Genomic DNA, 18,024 nt, shown 5'->3' with positions numbered 1-18,024 from the left:
TTGACTTATATTTCATTTCTCATTAATGTGGGTTTAATAATTTGTACCTATATTTTAATATTAGATTTCATTCCTATACGTAATACATTTGCCTAGTGCAGTAGTGAGCACAGCAGGAACTGATTTGATTGGCCAAGTGGATAGCACACACCTACTTTCCATCTAATAGGCTAATGGTTTTAAATTGGTTTAGTGGCAATAAGACTTTCTTGAACATAAAAATATGATAAAAAAAGATAAAATAACTATAAACTGGTCATGTGAGGTTTAAATTTCATAACTTGCACATCAAATAAATTTTTCTGATGAAAAAAGGCAAAAAAAAAATCATAAAATATACAGGTTGGGTCAAAATTTAAGACATTCTTACACACAATATAAAATATTACACAACAAAAAGAAGATTATGTGATTATAAAATATCCAGGTTAGGGCCAAATTTAATAAGTATTGATAACACATAATTAAATAAACCTTGTTATGCAGATAGACAAGAAAATGTAGACAAGCCAAAAAAGAATACCTGGAAGAACAGTGTAATAACATAGATGAATTATTTAAAAAAGAAAACATAGAGAAAGCCTATAAAGAAATTAAGAAACTGACTTTCAAATTTAATAAGAACAGCAAAAACAATGCCATCAAAGATGAAAATGGAAAATTACTAATAGAATCTGAGGATATATTAATGGAAAGGAAGAATTATCTTGAAAATCTCTTATAATGGTGAGGAACTTGATGTTGATATCAGCATAGAAAATCAAAATGAAGATAATCTAGGAACCCCAATAATGCGAGAAGAATTTGATAAAGCACTCTCCGAAATGAGTGATGGAAAAAGTCCAGGTGTAGACAATATTCCTATAGAACTGCTACAAAATCTAGGTGATGAGACAAAAACCTTACTCTATCAATTAATAGTCCAAATCTATGATAGAGGAGAATTATCAAAGAAGTTTATGAAATCAACCATAATACCAATACCAAAGAAGAATAATGCAAGCAAATTCAGCCAATTTAGAACAATAGCTTTAATCCCACATGTTAGCAAAATTCTGCTAAAAATTATTCAAAAATAGATTGTCTATTGGATGAAGACCAATTTGGATTCAGAAAGAATAAAGGAACAAGAGAGGCAATACTCTTTTTAATAACAATAATAGAGAGAAAGAGATTAGACCTTAGTCAAAATACTTACATTTGCTTCCTTGATTTAGAGAAAGCATTTGATAAAGTAAACCAGCAAATACTCCTAAATTGTCTAACTAATATCGGCATAGATTTGAGGGATGGGGAAATAATTTATCAAATTTACAAAAATCAAAATGGACGGATTAAAATCAATGATAAGGAGAAAATAATAAATATAAGGAGTGGAGTAAGACAAGGATGTATACTTTCACCACTTTTATTTTATTTATATGTTGAAAAGGCCATTCAGGAAACTAAAGATAAAATAAATAGTGGCATAAAGATAAATGATGAGCAAGTCATGTGTATAAGATTTGCTGATGACAGCCCTTTTAGCAGAAAACAGAAGAACGTTAAAAACAATGCTTGAATTAATAAATAATAATCTTGAAAAATGTAAAATCAAAATCAACACAGATAAGACTAAAATCATTGTTACAGGCGAAATCCCTTTCAATATAGACATCAGCGGGGAACAAATAAAACAAGTGAAAAGCTTTAAATGTTTAGGAAGCCTAATATCAGAAGATGGCAGAACAAGAGAAGACATAAGATCAAGAACAAACAATACAAAAGCCCAATTCTCTAAGATGAAAAGCATTTTAACAGGAAACCTCAACCTACAATTGAAAAAAAAAATTAGTAAAGACATTGATATGGAGCATTGCACTGTATGGATATGAAACCTGGATTCTAGGCAGAGAAGATGTAAGAAGATTGGAGGCTTTTGAAATGTGGTGCTGGCGCCGCATGAAAATTCAAACCAACAAGTCCTGAGAGAGATAAACGAAACAAGAACTGTAATTAAATGAATCAAAATTAGAAGGGATAGGTGGTTTGGACATATACTTCGACATGATGGACTTGTGAAAAGAATAACTGAAGGCAAAATAGAGGGGGGAAAGAAGAAGAGGCAGACCAAGGAAAAGCTTTCTTGACCAAGTCAAAGACAGCACGGGTTTGAGGAGTTACCGGGAGGTTAAGAAGAAAGCCAATGACATAGCGGAATGGAGGAAATTGCTGCTTGAGCTACCAGTCCCAAGACTGATGCAACTGATGATGATGATGCAGATAGAACAAAATTGTACTCCAAACTCTAGGTAGAATAGGCTGACCATTGTCTTTTTGTTTGAATTCTGGATGCAAAAAACCTTTATCAGGGCTTTTAAACTGAAAGTGAGTTAGTAGTTTCATATAGATATGGCAAGGCTTTTCATCCTGCAAAACAGACAAACTTGACCATAATAGCACATGCAATTAACAGACATGATACACTGGCTTCGTAGCCCAAGTTGCTTCGGCCATAAATCAAAATAACCAAATCCTATAAAACTATCGTTGCTTCGTCATTCAGCTGGTCCAACAACATTTAAAATGCTTCCACGACATCACTGAGAGGGACAAAAGCCAGTCCTATGGCACTCAGCATCCACTACTATACTGTGCTGTCATCTTGATCGTATTGGCTCTGAATCCCAGCTTTTTGAACTTTCCAGTATATTGACAGTCCTTTCCAAAATGATGTAGATGTATTGGAATGGGTATCTGTAGTTGTCCTTTTCCTATATGTCTTGTTGCTTGCCCAGTTAGTTGTTCATGAACCATTCAAATCCCATCTTTTTGAACTTTCCAGTATATTGACAGTCCTTTCCAAAATGATAGGACTGTTCAAATGATGTAGATGTATTGGAATGGGTATCTGTAGTTGTCCTTTTCCTATATGTCTTGTTGCTTGCCCAGTTAATTGTTCATGAACCATTCAAATCCCACCAGGAGAGTGAATGTTTTTAGGTACTAGACGAATTTCATTGCCTAGTATGTGACCACCCTTCCACTCATTTGAGGCCTGAAGTAGCTTGAAAAAGTTCTATGTTTGGTCTCTAGATCAGGATTTCCAGATTATTTAACCCTTAGCCTACTCATGGTACTAATAATCATGTACCATAGGTTCACAACCTGTTCTGGGTAGCAACCACATAAAGATGTTTGTTATAGTAGCAGATTAACTATGGTAAATTGAAAAGGAGAGTATCCTCCCAACCAGTTATAATTCTCTGGTATTGTCTTCATATATATATTCTTTTCTCCACTTTGTTTTCAATCCTTTGATCATTTAGGGAGAGCAATTCCAGAATTATCTCATATTAAAAAAAAAAATTACGTTCCAGAATGCATTAGTTAGTTTGTACATACATATAGATTATTATATGTGGTTATAGCAACAGATTTATTCAAATTCAAGCACCTCCTTAGTGCATTTGGAAGAATGATGGTACAATTCACCCTGCACCCTTTGATTGGAAAAGATCTAAGGCCATTTCTCATTGTGATGAGAGGAATCTTTATGTGGAATTTTTCAATTGAAGGCGAGTTGGTCTATCTCGTACAAGGAGGAGGTAGCAGGGCTTTTTCTCCCAAAACTAGTTTTTCATCCCATACAGACAAATCGACCAAGAGAACGCACAATTTGCAGATATTTTGTCCGTTGGTGGTGGGCAGTAGATGTTGTGTTGATGGCAGTGGTGTCATGTAGTTGTAGGATCGAGTAGGTGAGATAGTCAGCTGTGATGGAGTGGTGTGCCCTCCCACAGTGAGTCTCTGGGCTCCCTGGAGATGTCACTTAATAATAATAAAAAAATTGATGAACTAGACCTGGAGAAACATATTTGCCAAAAAAAAACTTGTTTACCTTCAAGGAAAGTATAGTGCATACTTGGACTTTTATGTATTAAATATTCTAAATATTCTTTTTGAACATTTAGAAAGCATCTAAATGTTCAAAAGAATAAAGATGTTTAAGCACCATACTAGCCCTGACATGTATATACATGTATATACATCCATAATTACATGGATATGAAGTGTATATTTTTTATTTATTTTATTCACATTGCCATTTGGGTGGTTAATGCTCATTTTGGTGGTTTCTTAAAGAGGGATGTTATCTTTATGCTACATAAAAGAAATAATTTGCCAAAAAAAAATTACAGTATGAGACAGTGCAATTGACAGTTGCACTTTTAATGCAGGTGGGGGGAAGAAAGCTTGCAAATTCAATACATATAATCTGTTGTCCAATTTCAATATCATATGGAAATAGGTGCATAAATTGTTCTAAAATATTCCCTGCTTTGAGCTGCATCTGGTAAAACATATTTCCTTTTGGCTAAGTTGTGAAAATGCACTATTCACAAGTATCAGGATACAATCAGATTTCTAATGGCTTTTGTTTTGACATATAAGTGCGAGCTGACCTTGGTTTTTTTTTTAAAAATCAAGTATTAGAAATGGGCAATATTTTAGGAATAAATTGACTTCTTTTCTTCTGACACAGTTGCTATGCAATGCAATGCCTAACATCATCATTCATATTTCTTATTTAAAAATCAATAAATACATCCTTCAAGGAAAGTGCAGTACATAATTTGACTTTCATAAAGCATCTAATGGTTTGTAAAATAATGGTTAAATAATGGTGAAATTGAATTTATTTTTTTTAAACCAGTAGGACATACCTCCTTATTTAATGCATCAAATTACATACTGTACATGGATCAATATGTATGTGTGATGGGCTGCAAAAAATTAAACTGGGGGAAAAAAAAAAAAGCCTGCAGCTCTGCAAAGTTTTGGAAATGCTGACCTAGAAGATACCTCACAGCTTATCAAAAAAAAGTCTTTTCAACAAAGTGAAGAGTGAAGCATAAATATACAGTTTGCCACAAAAGCATTCAAGTCATTGCATTAAAGTAATATTCATTTCATGTGATTTATTGAATCTGAATTTGAAATGCTTGGAGATTTCCTTCTATAATTTACCAAATGTCTTGGAATCATTTGAAATTGAAATTTAATTTTTCAGTTTGATCCTGAAACCTAAAAATGTTTATGGTTTTTATGTTATCCACATTTATTTAACATGTGCTTTTGATTCATTTGCAGGTAATATCACACTGTGAACGAAGAACTCACCCTGACATTCATCGTTTTGAAAAGGTGTCCAATATAATTAAGCAGTTCAAACTTAGCTGTAGTAAACTTGCAGCACAGTTTACTTGCATGAGTGCCAAAAACAGTAATTTTGCAGCATTCATTGATGTCTTCACTCCAAATACTTATGTAATGGTTATTACTTCCGATCCCACTATACGTAAGTAGAAAACACGCACGTATATATATTTTTAAATACAAAATAATGAAAAATATTGGAATGAATGGTAACTGCAATAATTCTTCACCAATGTTTACAATTATTACATACGTAATTTACAATATGATGTTCAATTAATATATGACTTGTATCTGCAAGAAAATGTTAAATGAAAATATGAAATCCACATATTTCAGACAGAATTAACGTTCCGTCATCACTGATATTAATAAGCAGCATTTAAAACTTAGAACATTCAGCAAGGAGGTGCTTAAGGGTCAAAGCTATATAACTGAGAGGAGACCTCCACATAACCCTTTAAATGAATTCAGAGAACCGACCACAGCTTCTGACCTAATGTCCAAACCTCACCTTCTCATGGTCACCCTGTTGGGTATCTACCTAGATACTGAAAGAGCGAGGATGAGCTGGTAGTTTGGGATTTAGCCGACCAAATTGTATTCTTATTGGCTTAAACCAAAATACAAAATGATGGTACAACATGATAAAATTTCATGCCGGCTGGGGCGTCACCCGGTTAAACAAGGCCCCCTGTTGTTTTCACCAGGGCAAACAGCGAAAAGTCAGCTACTGGAACAAATCTGAAAACATACAACTCAACTCAACATCACCAGAGTTAAAGATCGGTGCTATCAACATAAGAAGCCTGAATGGCAAAGAAATGGAGCTAGCTGAGGAATTAGATAAGTACCAGATCAACATAATAGGGGATGACTAAAACAAAAAATGCAAAAACTGGTGAGATCTTTCTGAGCAATAAATACAAAATGTTATATTCAGACAATGACAATCAAGAAAAAGGAGTAGCCATAGTATTCAACACTAAATACAAGGCTAATATTTTCGAATGGCAGGCAGTCTCAAGTAGAGTGATGTGGGCAAATATCAGAATGGGGAACTGGAGAATGAGACTTATTTGTGCCTATGGTCCAACAGAAGATTCTACTAAAGTAGAAGTGGAGGAATTTTTTGAGGCTTTAGAGAAAGCAACTGACACAATGAAAAAGGAAAAGTTGGTCCTTGTTGGGGATCTAAATAGCAGAGTAGGAAATAATTGTCAGACATACAAAAATATTTTGGGAAAATTTGGAGAAAAGAGCAAAGCTAACAATAATAGCAAATACCTGTTGGATTTCTGCGCAGGACATGGACTGATTATTACTAACGCCATGTTCCAACATAAAAAAGTGCACAAATTCACATGGAGAGAAGAGGCTAGGAATAAGAAAAGTCTCATTGACTATGTTATTGTTGATAGTGATGTTTTCTCCCTGGTGCAGGACACCAGAGTGTACAGAGGATTTGAAATTGGAAGTGATCACTATTTAGTCTTGAGGGATAAAATTGAATTTCATATTGAAAAGAAGAACATGTAAGAAAGTTTTAAAGCAAATGAAAGTTGAGCAGCTCTCAGATGTGAACTGTAGACTAAAATACACAAACATTATTCAAGAAAAAATGAAAGAGTTTGAGAACAGGAATCAAACCTTGGAGATTCAGTGGCAAGTCCTGAAGTATGCACTGATTGATTCAGCCAGAGAGGCATGTGATGAGGTTGTCTGTATGGGTAGAAAAATCAGAACTCCATGGTCGGCACAGGAAGTTAAAGAGGCAGTGAAGGAAAAGAAGAACGCATATCAGAAGTTCCTGGCAAATAAGTCAGCTTGTGCTCTTAGAGAATACAGAGACAAATGTAAGAAAGCTAAACAGTGTGTAAAACGCTAAACATAAATCATGGGAAGACTTTGGTATAAACATGGAAAATAAATATCAAGAAGGTTGTAAGATATTCTGGAGGTTGTTTAAGAAGCTAACAAATGGAGGAAAGAGTGCTGTAAAAGGAGTTAGAGATGATAAAGGTGACATAAAAACGTGAGAAAAAGATATCCTTGAAGTATGGAGTAATTACTTCGAACAATTGATAAATGAAACAAGCAGTGATAGCACAGTGGTAAAAAACACTGACCAAGCATGCAGTCAGGAATACATATCCATACTTGAAGTAGAAAAAGCCATCAAAGGCTTGAAATGTGGAAAGGCAGCAGGAGTAGATGATATTCGACCAGAAATGCTTAAGTATGGTGGTATAAAAGTCTTACAGTGGCTGCACTGCATAGTTCAGAAAGCTTGGACAGAGGGGCGAATTCCCAATGATTGGAGTAGAGCTCTCATTGTACCCATATATAAAAAGGGAAATAAAACTGAATGTGAGAATTACAGAGGTATTTCCCTACTGAGTGTTCCTGGCAAGATTTATGCAACTATACTTGAGAAACGGTTAAGAAAAATTGCAAAAGGGAAGCTTGGTGAAGAACAAGCCTTATTCAGGCCAAATAGAGGCTGTCAGGATCAGATTTTCTCTTTATGACAAATAGCTGAGAAATCATGAGAATATAACAAAGATTTGTATTAAGTTTTGTAGGTCTGGAAAAGGCATATGACAAGGTGCCAAGAGAAAAGCTATTCAAAATGTTACAGTTGTATGGTGTCAGTGGAGCATTATATCAAGTAATAACTGGTCTTTGAGTTGTAAGTCAGCAGTTAGAATTGAAGGAAGTACAGGAAGATGGTTTAATGTTAAATCTGGTGCGAGACAAGGATGTACATTATCCCCTCTGTTATTCATTATCTATATGGATCACATTATGAAGGAAAGTGGTATTAAACATGATATCAAAATTTTAGATGTTAAAGTCAGCTCTTTGCTTTATGTGGACGATGTTATACTTTTAAATAAATTCAAGATTCCTTGACTAAATTGAATAACTGTTGTAATAGATATGGTATGAAGGTCAGCAATAAGAAGACAAAGATGAAAATGCACAGAATCGTTGAAAATGTCAACTGCTTTGTGAACGGAGAACTTGTGGAACAAGTAAAACATTTCAGCTACTTAGGCATGATTTTTAGTGAAGATGGTAAATGAAATATGGAAATAGACAATAGAATCAACAAAGCTGGTATGGTAGGAAGTCAATTGAATAAATTCGTATGGAATAAGAGAAATTAGTCATAAATTAGCTATATACAAGACAGTGTTCAAACCAGTTTTAACTTATGGTTCTGAGAGCTGGGTCAGAAGTAAAACACTTGACCAAAGACTAGAGACCGCAGATATGAGAGTCCTGAGAAAAATTTAGAGGCGTGAACAGATGGCATCAATGGCAATATCATATATTAAAAACTAGGATATTAGGAAAGAACTTGACATTGTCAGTATCCAGGAATGCATTAGCAGAGCTAATCTCAGATGGTATGGTCACTTAAATAGAATGGGCGAGGAAAGATTAGCAAAACAAGTGTTTTCTGAATGTGAGAATTACAGAGGTATTTCCCTACTGAGTGTTCCTGGCAAGATTTATGCAACTATACTTGAGAAACGGTTAAGAAAAATTGCAAAAGGGAAGCTTGGTGAAGAACAAGCCTTATTCAGGCCAAATAGAGGCTGTCAGGATCAGATTTTCTCTTTATGACAAATAGCTGAGAAATCATGAGAATATAACAAAGATTTGTATTAAGTTTTGTAGGTCTGGAAAAGGCATATGACAAGGTGCCAAGAGAAAAGCTATTCAAAATGTTACAGTTGTATGGTGTCAGTGGAGCATTATATCAAGTAATAACTGGTCTTTATTTGAGTTGTAAGTCAGCAGTTAGAATTGAAGGAAGTACAGGAAGATGGTGTAATGTTAAATCTGGTGCGAGACAAGGATGTACATTATCCCCTCTGTTATTCATTATCTATATGGATCACATTATGAAGGAAAGTGGTATTAAACATGATATCAAAATTGGAGATGTTAATGTCAGCTCTTTGCTTTATGTGGACGATGTTATACTTTTAAATAAATTCAAGATTCCTTGACTAAATTGAATAACTGTTGTAACAGATATGGTATGAAGGTCAGCAATAAAAAGACAAAGATGAAAATGCACAGAATCGTTGAAAATGTCAACTGCTTTGTGAACGGAGAACTTGTGGAACAAGTAAAACATTTCAGCTACTTAGGCACGATTTTTAGTGAAGATGGTAAATGAAATATGGAAATAGACAATAGAATCAACAAAGCTGGTATGGTAGGAAGTCAATTGAATAAATTCGTATGGAATAAGAGAAATTAGTCATAAATTAGCTATATACAAGACAGTGTTCAAACCAGTTTTAACTTATGGTTCTGAGAGCTGGGTCAGAAGTAAAACACTTGACCAAAGACTAGAGACCGCAGATATGAGAGTCCTGAGAAAAATTTAGAGGCGTGAACAGATGGCATCAATGGCAATATCATATATTAAAAACTGGGATATTAGGAATGAACTTGACATTGTCAGCATCCAGGAATGCGTTAGCAGAACTAATCTCAGATGGTATGGTCACTTAAATAGAATGGGCGAGGAAAGAATAGCAAAACAAGTGTTTTCTGTGAGGTTGGCAGAAAAACTATCCAGAGGAAGACCAAGATATAGGTGGATTGATACGGTACAAAGTGCCTTAGACGATAGAAATATAAGATCTGATGATGTTGGAGTCTTGACAAGTAACAGACAGATTTGGAGGAAAATTGTAGATAGGAAGTTAGTAATGATGTAAATTTTTCATGTAGTACTATCATATCCTGTACACCCCCCTTGAGGGTACATGGCAGGAATTTGATGATGATGAACATTCAGCAATCAGCTTCCAATCCTGGAAAGAACCATTAACTAGAAGGATGCTTTATCATATGCATGTTGGAAGAAAAAAAAGAAAAAAAAAGTTATTAACAAATGAAAATTTCTCTGACTACTGATGAGGAATGACAGTCAATATAATAAAATTGGAAGGTTGTAATAATGCCTCAGAGTTCTCTTTAGTAAACATTCATGTTTAAAATTTCTGTTAATCATATCAAACTAAAGGATCCTCTTTTCTGTGTCAACTCTGTGCCAAGCCAGGCTGGACTTGTGAGGTTGTAGTGTATATGATATCGTTATTCCTCACGTCCTTATCCATTAACCAGCCAGTTTGTCTAAAGTAGAGCAGATGACAATTGTCCAGAACTTGGTAGACATCTGGAAAAGACAACAGCAGAAGTTTATCTTTAGTGGTGGATAGAAAATTGGAGTTATTTATTATTATTATTATTATTACACGACACCTCCAGGGAGCCCTAAGACTCATCGAGGGAGGGACCTACTCTACATTTCTCTATCTCTGTCATCATCTACACCAGCGCCATCTACTACCTACCACCACTAGCATTTTCACAGACAATCACAAATATCCATGCCATGGTGGGCTTCAAACCCACAGCCATTTGACTGTGGAGCAGATACGCCAACCAGACCGGCAATTTATAAGGAAAAATGTATGTGTACTTAATAATCCCTCAGGAATGTGGTAATGGGTTTGGAGATTCTAGGAATGGGAACCCGTGTTCAGCAGTAGTTGCAAGAGATGTAGCTGTAGATATCTATTTAGTTACGTGATAGGTATAATATCGATGAATTTTTGTAATGATCAAGTACAAATGAAGTGAGCTCTATTAAATAAAACTGTTAAGGATGCCAGTTTTTCAGATGGATAATTGGCAGCGTCATGTTTGCATGTATACACCAATGAAAGTAGCTTTGCAAAAAAATAACAGCCAGTTATGTGCGTTGGAGGGAAATAAAGCTACCAGAATTTCTTTTTACATAGCGAACTTAATCCAATGATGAAGATTAACTACTCTGAGAAAGGCATTGCGCTTTCTGGATGTGACCATAACATGAAGGCATTCACAAATAAACCAAAACAGGAAGACTGAAAGTGAAAGGAGAACAAGGAATTATGAAGCCTATAGTGTGTGTGTGTGTGTTACCACAAGGAGTTGTAGTCATAGTAAAGTTGTAAATAGTAATTATCTAAGTAGGATGGATGAGGACCTCCCGTGCCTTATCCTTCATTCTGTATGTAAATTTTATTCCTCCAATTGGACACAATTGGAGGAATAAAATAATAATAAGAATAGTAAGTATCCAGAGTGCATCACAAAGTTGAAAATCTGATGTCATCATCAGATTTTCAAAATTTAGATAATTTCTTAACTAAATTTTTTAATTTAATCTCAATCAAAAAACTGTGTTTGTTTAGGGTTATATTCATAAATAATAGGACAATGTTAAAACGAATTGTAATATCATTGAAAGTTTTTCACTTGATTACACTAGGAATTAAAAATGCCAAGAAATTATATTCTTGGTTTCAGCCTTTATCCAAGTGTAAGCAAACAAGGTAGCCTTTACATACAAGTAGCCCAGTCATGAAGTTACTTCATGTGCAAACTTTGTTTACTTATGCTTGGATAAAGGATGACACCAAGAATGTAATTTCTTGGCATCTTTAGTTTATATTAAGCTGTTTATTTTAATTGTATTATCAGTAGGTTGTAACAATGTTAGGTCCTTGATTTTAGTTAAGAAATTATCTAAATTTTTAATCAAGGATTGATTGTCCTATACATGCATTTAACAAAAAAATTTGTGGCATTGGATGTTGGTTTATTTTCATGGTATTGATTACAACACAGAATGATAAGAAAATAATTAATATTTATTACCTTATTAATATTTCACTGGTATTATATTCAGCATTTTCAAAGCACAAGAACAGTTTGTCACATACATGAAACAACAATTTGGTATACCAGTGGGACTAGTTTAAAAAAAAATTGTAATTGACAAAACAAGGAACCAAAGTCCTAATTAGGAGGGGATTAAGCAATGGAGGGGATTTCTAGGGAACATTTAGTATTTTTTCTATTCTGTGGGGATTATAGCCACTTGCTAAGAAGGTGTGATGCAAGTGAGTGAGTTCAACAGTAAAAGCATTGTCATTGGAATAGATAGCTCCAGTTCTGTGAATTAGTGTTTTTATGATACCATACTGTTGAGCTGGATGATAGTGTTACTGTTTATGCAAATATCTCCCTGTATATGTGGGTTTTTATAAACAGAAAAAAAGATAATGAACCATCAGGAAGATGTGTATCTAGCAAGAGCAGACAGTCATTAGCTTCCTGTTCCATTATGAAGTGGATTTTAGGGTGTTGGCTATTTAAATACACTAAAAATGTATCCAGTGTGTCTGGATCATGTGGCCAAATAGCAAACACATCATCAACATAGCATATCCAAACCACTGGTTTGAGAGTGGCTGTATTCATAGCTAGCTTTTCCAAGTGTTCTATGTTGAAATTGGCTAAAGGTGGGGGAGGGGGGGGCATTGCTGTCCCATCTAGTTATTTGTATATCTTCCCTTTCCATGCAAAATAACCTGCATGTATTATCAATTTAAATAGTTCAAATATATTGGGGGGGGGGTGACTTTAGCAAATCAAGGATTTCGATTAATGGTACATTAGTAAATAGTGAAGTAATATCAAAACTAATCATTATGTCTGAACTTTTTAAAATACTTTTTAGGTGAACAGAATTTTTAACAGAAGAGGGAGAATTATTTGTGAGGGTGGCTAGTAATGTAGTTAATTGTTTATTTGTATGTGGGACTGTTTATACTATCCACATTAGGGCATCAGGGCATTTGTGAATTTTAGGTGTGCTCCATATATTCTTTGTGTTTTAACATGAAAAGGCTTGAGTTTGTTAACACGTTCGCTGCCACGCTACTTCGGCATAGTCTGTTCCCGTACGCCAAGCAATTTCACTTCTTCAAGGTCAGTATGGTAATCTCGTTGCCGGCGGTAAGCGTCATACGAGGATACTCGTAGTTGGCTTGTGCAGAGCATATACTATCTATGAGAATACACAGTTTTGATGCTAGCTCCACAAGCCAAGCATTTTCACTTCTTCAAGGTCAGTACAGTAATCTCGTTGCCAGCGGTAAGCATCATACGAGTATACTCGTAGCTGGCGTGCGTAGCTGGTTTACCAACTACGAGTATACTCGTAGTTGGCAGCGAACGTGTTAACTATATCTTTTGGCCAGGAAGTGACTTTTTTCAATAATTTGCAAACTTTATTCTTTTTAGAGTTAGTAGGATCATGATATATAATTTGCATGTAAACTGATCTTGTAAAAGTGTGCATTTTGCTTTCATATTCAGTTAAACTCATCACCACAGTTGCATTACCTTTATCTGTTTTAGTTATAACCTTATTGTTATTATTGTATATCTCTTAAAGCACTGATTTCCTCTTTTTCCAGGAGGCTTGGAATGGATTAAGATGTTGGCCACATCGAAACGAATGTTGGCTATTGCTAGATATCATTGGTAGCCTTAACAGATAAAGCTGTTACCATATTAAGTCGATGACATAACTTTGCTGTTACTCCCAGGCAAGTTCCAAAAGCCAAAATAATGGCTTTCATTGAACGGGGAATATACAACCTGCCTCCAGCAATAGCCAATAACATTCATTTTGGATCCTAATGTATCCTTGACCAACAGTCGCATCTTATCCCATCCATCTGCCCAACAATATGGCATTAGTAAAACTCTAGTCCAGAGGACAAAATTGATTTGCTCTGATAACACCATACTTACTGCTGAGTTCAACCACATACAAAATGCCTTTTTAGTCAATGGCTACCCCCTCCCTCTCAGATAAGAATGCCAACACTCTATCCACACGCACTCCTCTAAACATAGATTACAGCAAATTCATCACCATTTCAAGTATAAGACTCCAGCTCATTCAGTGAATTTCATTGGTCCATGAAGCCTAAAATTTGTTTCTGACCTCTTGCTCCCTACTCACTATGACATACTAGTTGCTGTCATTCATTCTTAAGCTTATTCCTCTTTTATAATTTGAGTATTAACTGTATCTTAATACCTATATAAAAGTAAACATGTATTTGTATGTTCTGTAATTCTCTTGACTGATTCTTTCTTGCTCCTTTATGTCCTTGTTCCAAAAAGGACATAAAGGGCAAGAAAGAAGAGAATACAGAACATACAAATACCTATAATAGTGGCAGATAATACATTTTGCAAAATGCTAGTATGAAAGTTAAAATGTAGATATCTGCCACTATTATAACATAATGAAATTGTTTGATGAAACATAAATACAATTGGTGTTAACCAATTAGTTTGGGGAACTGTTTGGTAAATGACTTGCTTACATTAGACAAAATTTGCAGGTCACATTTGGTTTAATGTGAAACCAAATATTAAGCAACAGTTCTTAATTGTCCCATCTCTTTGCATTCTCTACTGTAAAGAGAAACACTTGACAACCATATAATCTGCATAGTGAGGAACATATCAAATTGTAAATATCCTATTAGTGTGTAAAAAGTCAATATTTCACTGTCCATACAAGGAAACATTCAAATAAGGATTTTTTTTTTTTTCATTCTTTGCCATTATCAACAGTTGTAACTCTGAAGGATAATTCTGATTTGATTCATTACTTCAAAGTTTTTTGAATTTTTTGAGTTTCAAAAGATTAAATTTTTGATATACTTTCTGTTTCTAATGCAGTTTATGCTCCAAAAAATAGTAGGTAGAGCTGTTTTAGCTCTAAACTAACATTTGAAAATCAGGGGCTTGCCCATCTCAGACTTAGCTATCACTGAAAGCTGAGCTCTTTGGCTGTTGATAACTTTAGAGGCATCAGGGCAGGAGTATGACAGACAGCTGCCACAATCTTGACTCAAAGCCCTAATACTCATGTTGTCTGTAATGGTGAGTTCTAATGTTGATTTTTTACGGAGGCATGGAGTTAAACCAAGTTTTCAGAAGAGAGGAAAAATACTACTTTCCTGTGCTAAAGAATGGCTACTTGAGAACTAACTGGAAAAAAGGCTTATAATTAGAATTGAATGTATAACGGTCTTTCTTCTAGTGGTTTAGCATTGTGATATAAAAGATATTGTCACAAGGCTCTATCTGCAGAAACTTTTTATATTTAGTATTTTTCAAGTTGATAATTAAAATTTGCAAATCCAAATACAGATTATCTGTTATAAAACAAGCATTGCAATTATGTTTATGGAAAATCTGTATTTAGATGAACTGCATAATGAAATCATTGTGATTTGTTAATCAGAAATAAACTTTCAAACAACAAATTTAAAAAAAAAAATTGCTACTCATTTATATTTAAAAAAAAAAAAAAAATCAGCTAATGCCTTTTTATTCCCGTATACGGGAAGTAGGCGAGGCCATTTAACCCTATCTAACTTTTGGAGACTGAGTGGGCAGTTCAATCTCCACTGGTACCCGATCAGAGATAGATGGCCCAAGGCTATCACTAATTAAGTGGTATGCAGTGAAGAGAGACTGCTCAAATGTGCTGCCATCTTGTGGTCCCTAACCCTAACACAATATATTTAATGTCTGAAATAATGTGGGTTCTACTGTCGATTTTCTTGAGTTTACAGGATGAAAAACCCGAGTTTCCGGGAGGAAAAACCTGCTTGCCCGTGCCAGAGATCGACTAACTCGGGAACCGGTCGAAAAAAGGCTTAGAAAAATTTCCTCTAGTCGTCGACTAGACTTGAAACCAAGTCTTCCTTCGTGCAGCCAAGCGCCGTGGTGTGCAAACGCCACATCCACTGAGCTACACAGGCTCTTTATTATATTATATTTAAGTGTCTGATTCAAATGTATTGGAAATTAATAATAATGTATGTAGAAGTTTACCTTTGCAAAACTGTGCTAATTTTATTTAGTGTTAACCACTTGTAAAATATGAGGTTAAAACATTTATCTAATATATCATTATGCTCCTAATAAAATTTAGGAAAATATAGTTTCTTGTTATTAACATAAGACTTCTTGCTATTCCTGCAGCCTCAGCTGTAACTCAGATAAATGTAAAGAATGCAAGGAAACACTTTGAGAAACTAGAAGGAGTTAGACAACCTCAGGCTCTTACAGGACGATAACTTTAAATTTCCAAGAACACTATATTTAAACCATCTGAGATATACTTGGTGTAATCTCAAAGATCAAATAAACTTTCAAACAACAAATTTAAAAAAAAAAAAAAAATTGCTACTCATTTATATTTAACAGTGTCTGATTCAAATGTATTGGAAATTAATAATAATGTATGTCTTCATCTTTTTTTGTAAGGAAGAACTATTGCACTTTGGCTAATAATTTGAATTTCATCAACTCAGTGTGTGTTCAACACATTTTCATATTTGCCTTCCTCCTCAGAAATATGGCAATGTGTCTCTCAACAGAAATGAAAAATGCAGAAATCTTCCTTCTAGAAAGAGGGAAAAAAATCAAAATGCCATGCAGTATTACTACATTGCTTTTATTTTGCTTATTCCAAATGATGCTCCCTTTCATGTGCAGAGAATCTGATTTTATGTATTGTCACATTCCTTTGTTTTAAGAGAATCATTATGCAGAAGTATTTGTACATACATTGAAATTATGCATATATTTTGCAACTAATGATGTTACTGTTGAATTTATTAGTTAATTTCATCGAATTTAAATGTTGAATTTTCTTAATTTTATTAAGAAAACATTACAGAAAGCTTGATAATAAAATGAGAAATAAAAATTTGCCTTTTTATTCAAATTTATGGTCTCAGTATTTTGAGAACTTTCCTGAAAGAAATTAAATTGAGTATCAATTATATATTTGGTTTAATCCTTTATCCAAGTGTAAGCAAAGCACATACCCATAAGGGTATGTGCTTTGCATTATGGAATACTAAGGCAAGTGATCAGAACTTATACCACCTTTACCACGAGTTGCCCCACTCCTGAAAATACTTCAGGTGCAAACTTTGTTTGCTTACACTTGGATAAAGGATTAAACCAAATATATAATTGGTAACATAGCCAAGTGAAAAAACTTCCATAAATTGAGTATCCATCAAAGTACTCAGAAATACAATCACCACTCATCATAGCAAATTATTTCATTTGCTATAGTGAAAAATAGTTTATATCAATTATAGTTTGTTTAGCAGATAGTTTGCTATACTCTTAGCTGTACTACAGCATTAAAAATTTTGTATAATTTTTAAAATTAACAGAATTATAAATTGAAATTTACTACTAATTTATGGCAGTAATGTTTATATTATTGTCATGGGGGGGGAGATCAGTTATTTATTTTATGGCTAAATTAATACAATTTTTAATTTTTTGGAATATATCTGATACAATGGGTAGATTTCTACAATTAAGACTTGATTATTAGTTCTTATGATCAGCTTTTATTCATTCTTCTAAGGAAATCCTTATCAGTATCTTCTTGTTTTTTTTTTCTGTTATGCCATTTTTTGCTTCATCCTGTTCTGATCGATCATTCATTTTCCATTGTCTTTTAAAGAAAGATTGCATAAGAGACCTAATCTGACTATACTATCAGATTGTCTGCAAATACAGTTAATGATGGTTTTATCATTGATACCATTTTCTGCTAATCATGTGTAATAGAAGTTGCTGGTTAGCCACACAGGTACCATGGCATGAACTAACATATTAAAATTTGTAAATTAAACCTTAGTTATCAATTATATAAGTTTATTTTTTTTTATTAAATTTTATAATTTTTTAAATTTATATTAAGCCGTCTACCTCTGTTTTTAATTAGAACTTTTTATCTTATTTCAATTTGCAGAAATTTGTTTTTCAAGATTTCTTTTCTTTGAATTCATTATAATAAATTGATTTGAAAGACCTGAGTTTCAATCTCATGTG

At 34.0% G+C, this 18,024-nt stretch overlaps 1 protein-coding gene across 4 annotated transcripts in view; it reads left to right on the top strand.

The window, feature by feature from the left end:
* The window catches only part of RagA-B (Ras-related GTP binding A/B), a 94,863-nt gene extending 77,972 nt beyond the window's left edge, over positions 1 to 16,891 (top strand). For all 4 annotated transcript variants that reach the window (XM_090392623.1, XM_090392622.1, XM_090392621.1 and 1 more), the window contains 2 exons: positions 5,134 to 5,341; positions 16,144 to 16,891. In XM_090392623.1, coding sequence (XP_090248749.1) covers positions 5,134 to 5,341; positions 16,144 to 16,238 — 303 coding nt within the window. In that variant the 3' untranslated portion in view covers positions 16,239 to 16,891. The remainder of the gene's footprint in view (positions 1 to 5,133; positions 5,342 to 16,143) is intronic.
* Positions 16,892 to 18,024: the final 1,133 nt, after the last annotated feature.

Source organism: Typopeltis vanoorti, chromosome 5, assembly GCF_054136105.1.
Source record: "Typopeltis vanoorti isolate ZY-2024b chromosome 5, IOZ_Tvanoo_1.0, whole genome shotgun sequence".
In the NCBI taxonomy this organism is placed as follows: Eukaryota; Metazoa; Arthropoda; class Arachnida; order Uropygi; family Thelyphonidae; genus Typopeltis; species Typopeltis vanoorti.
This window is presented reverse-complemented; position numbering and strand designations above follow the sequence as displayed.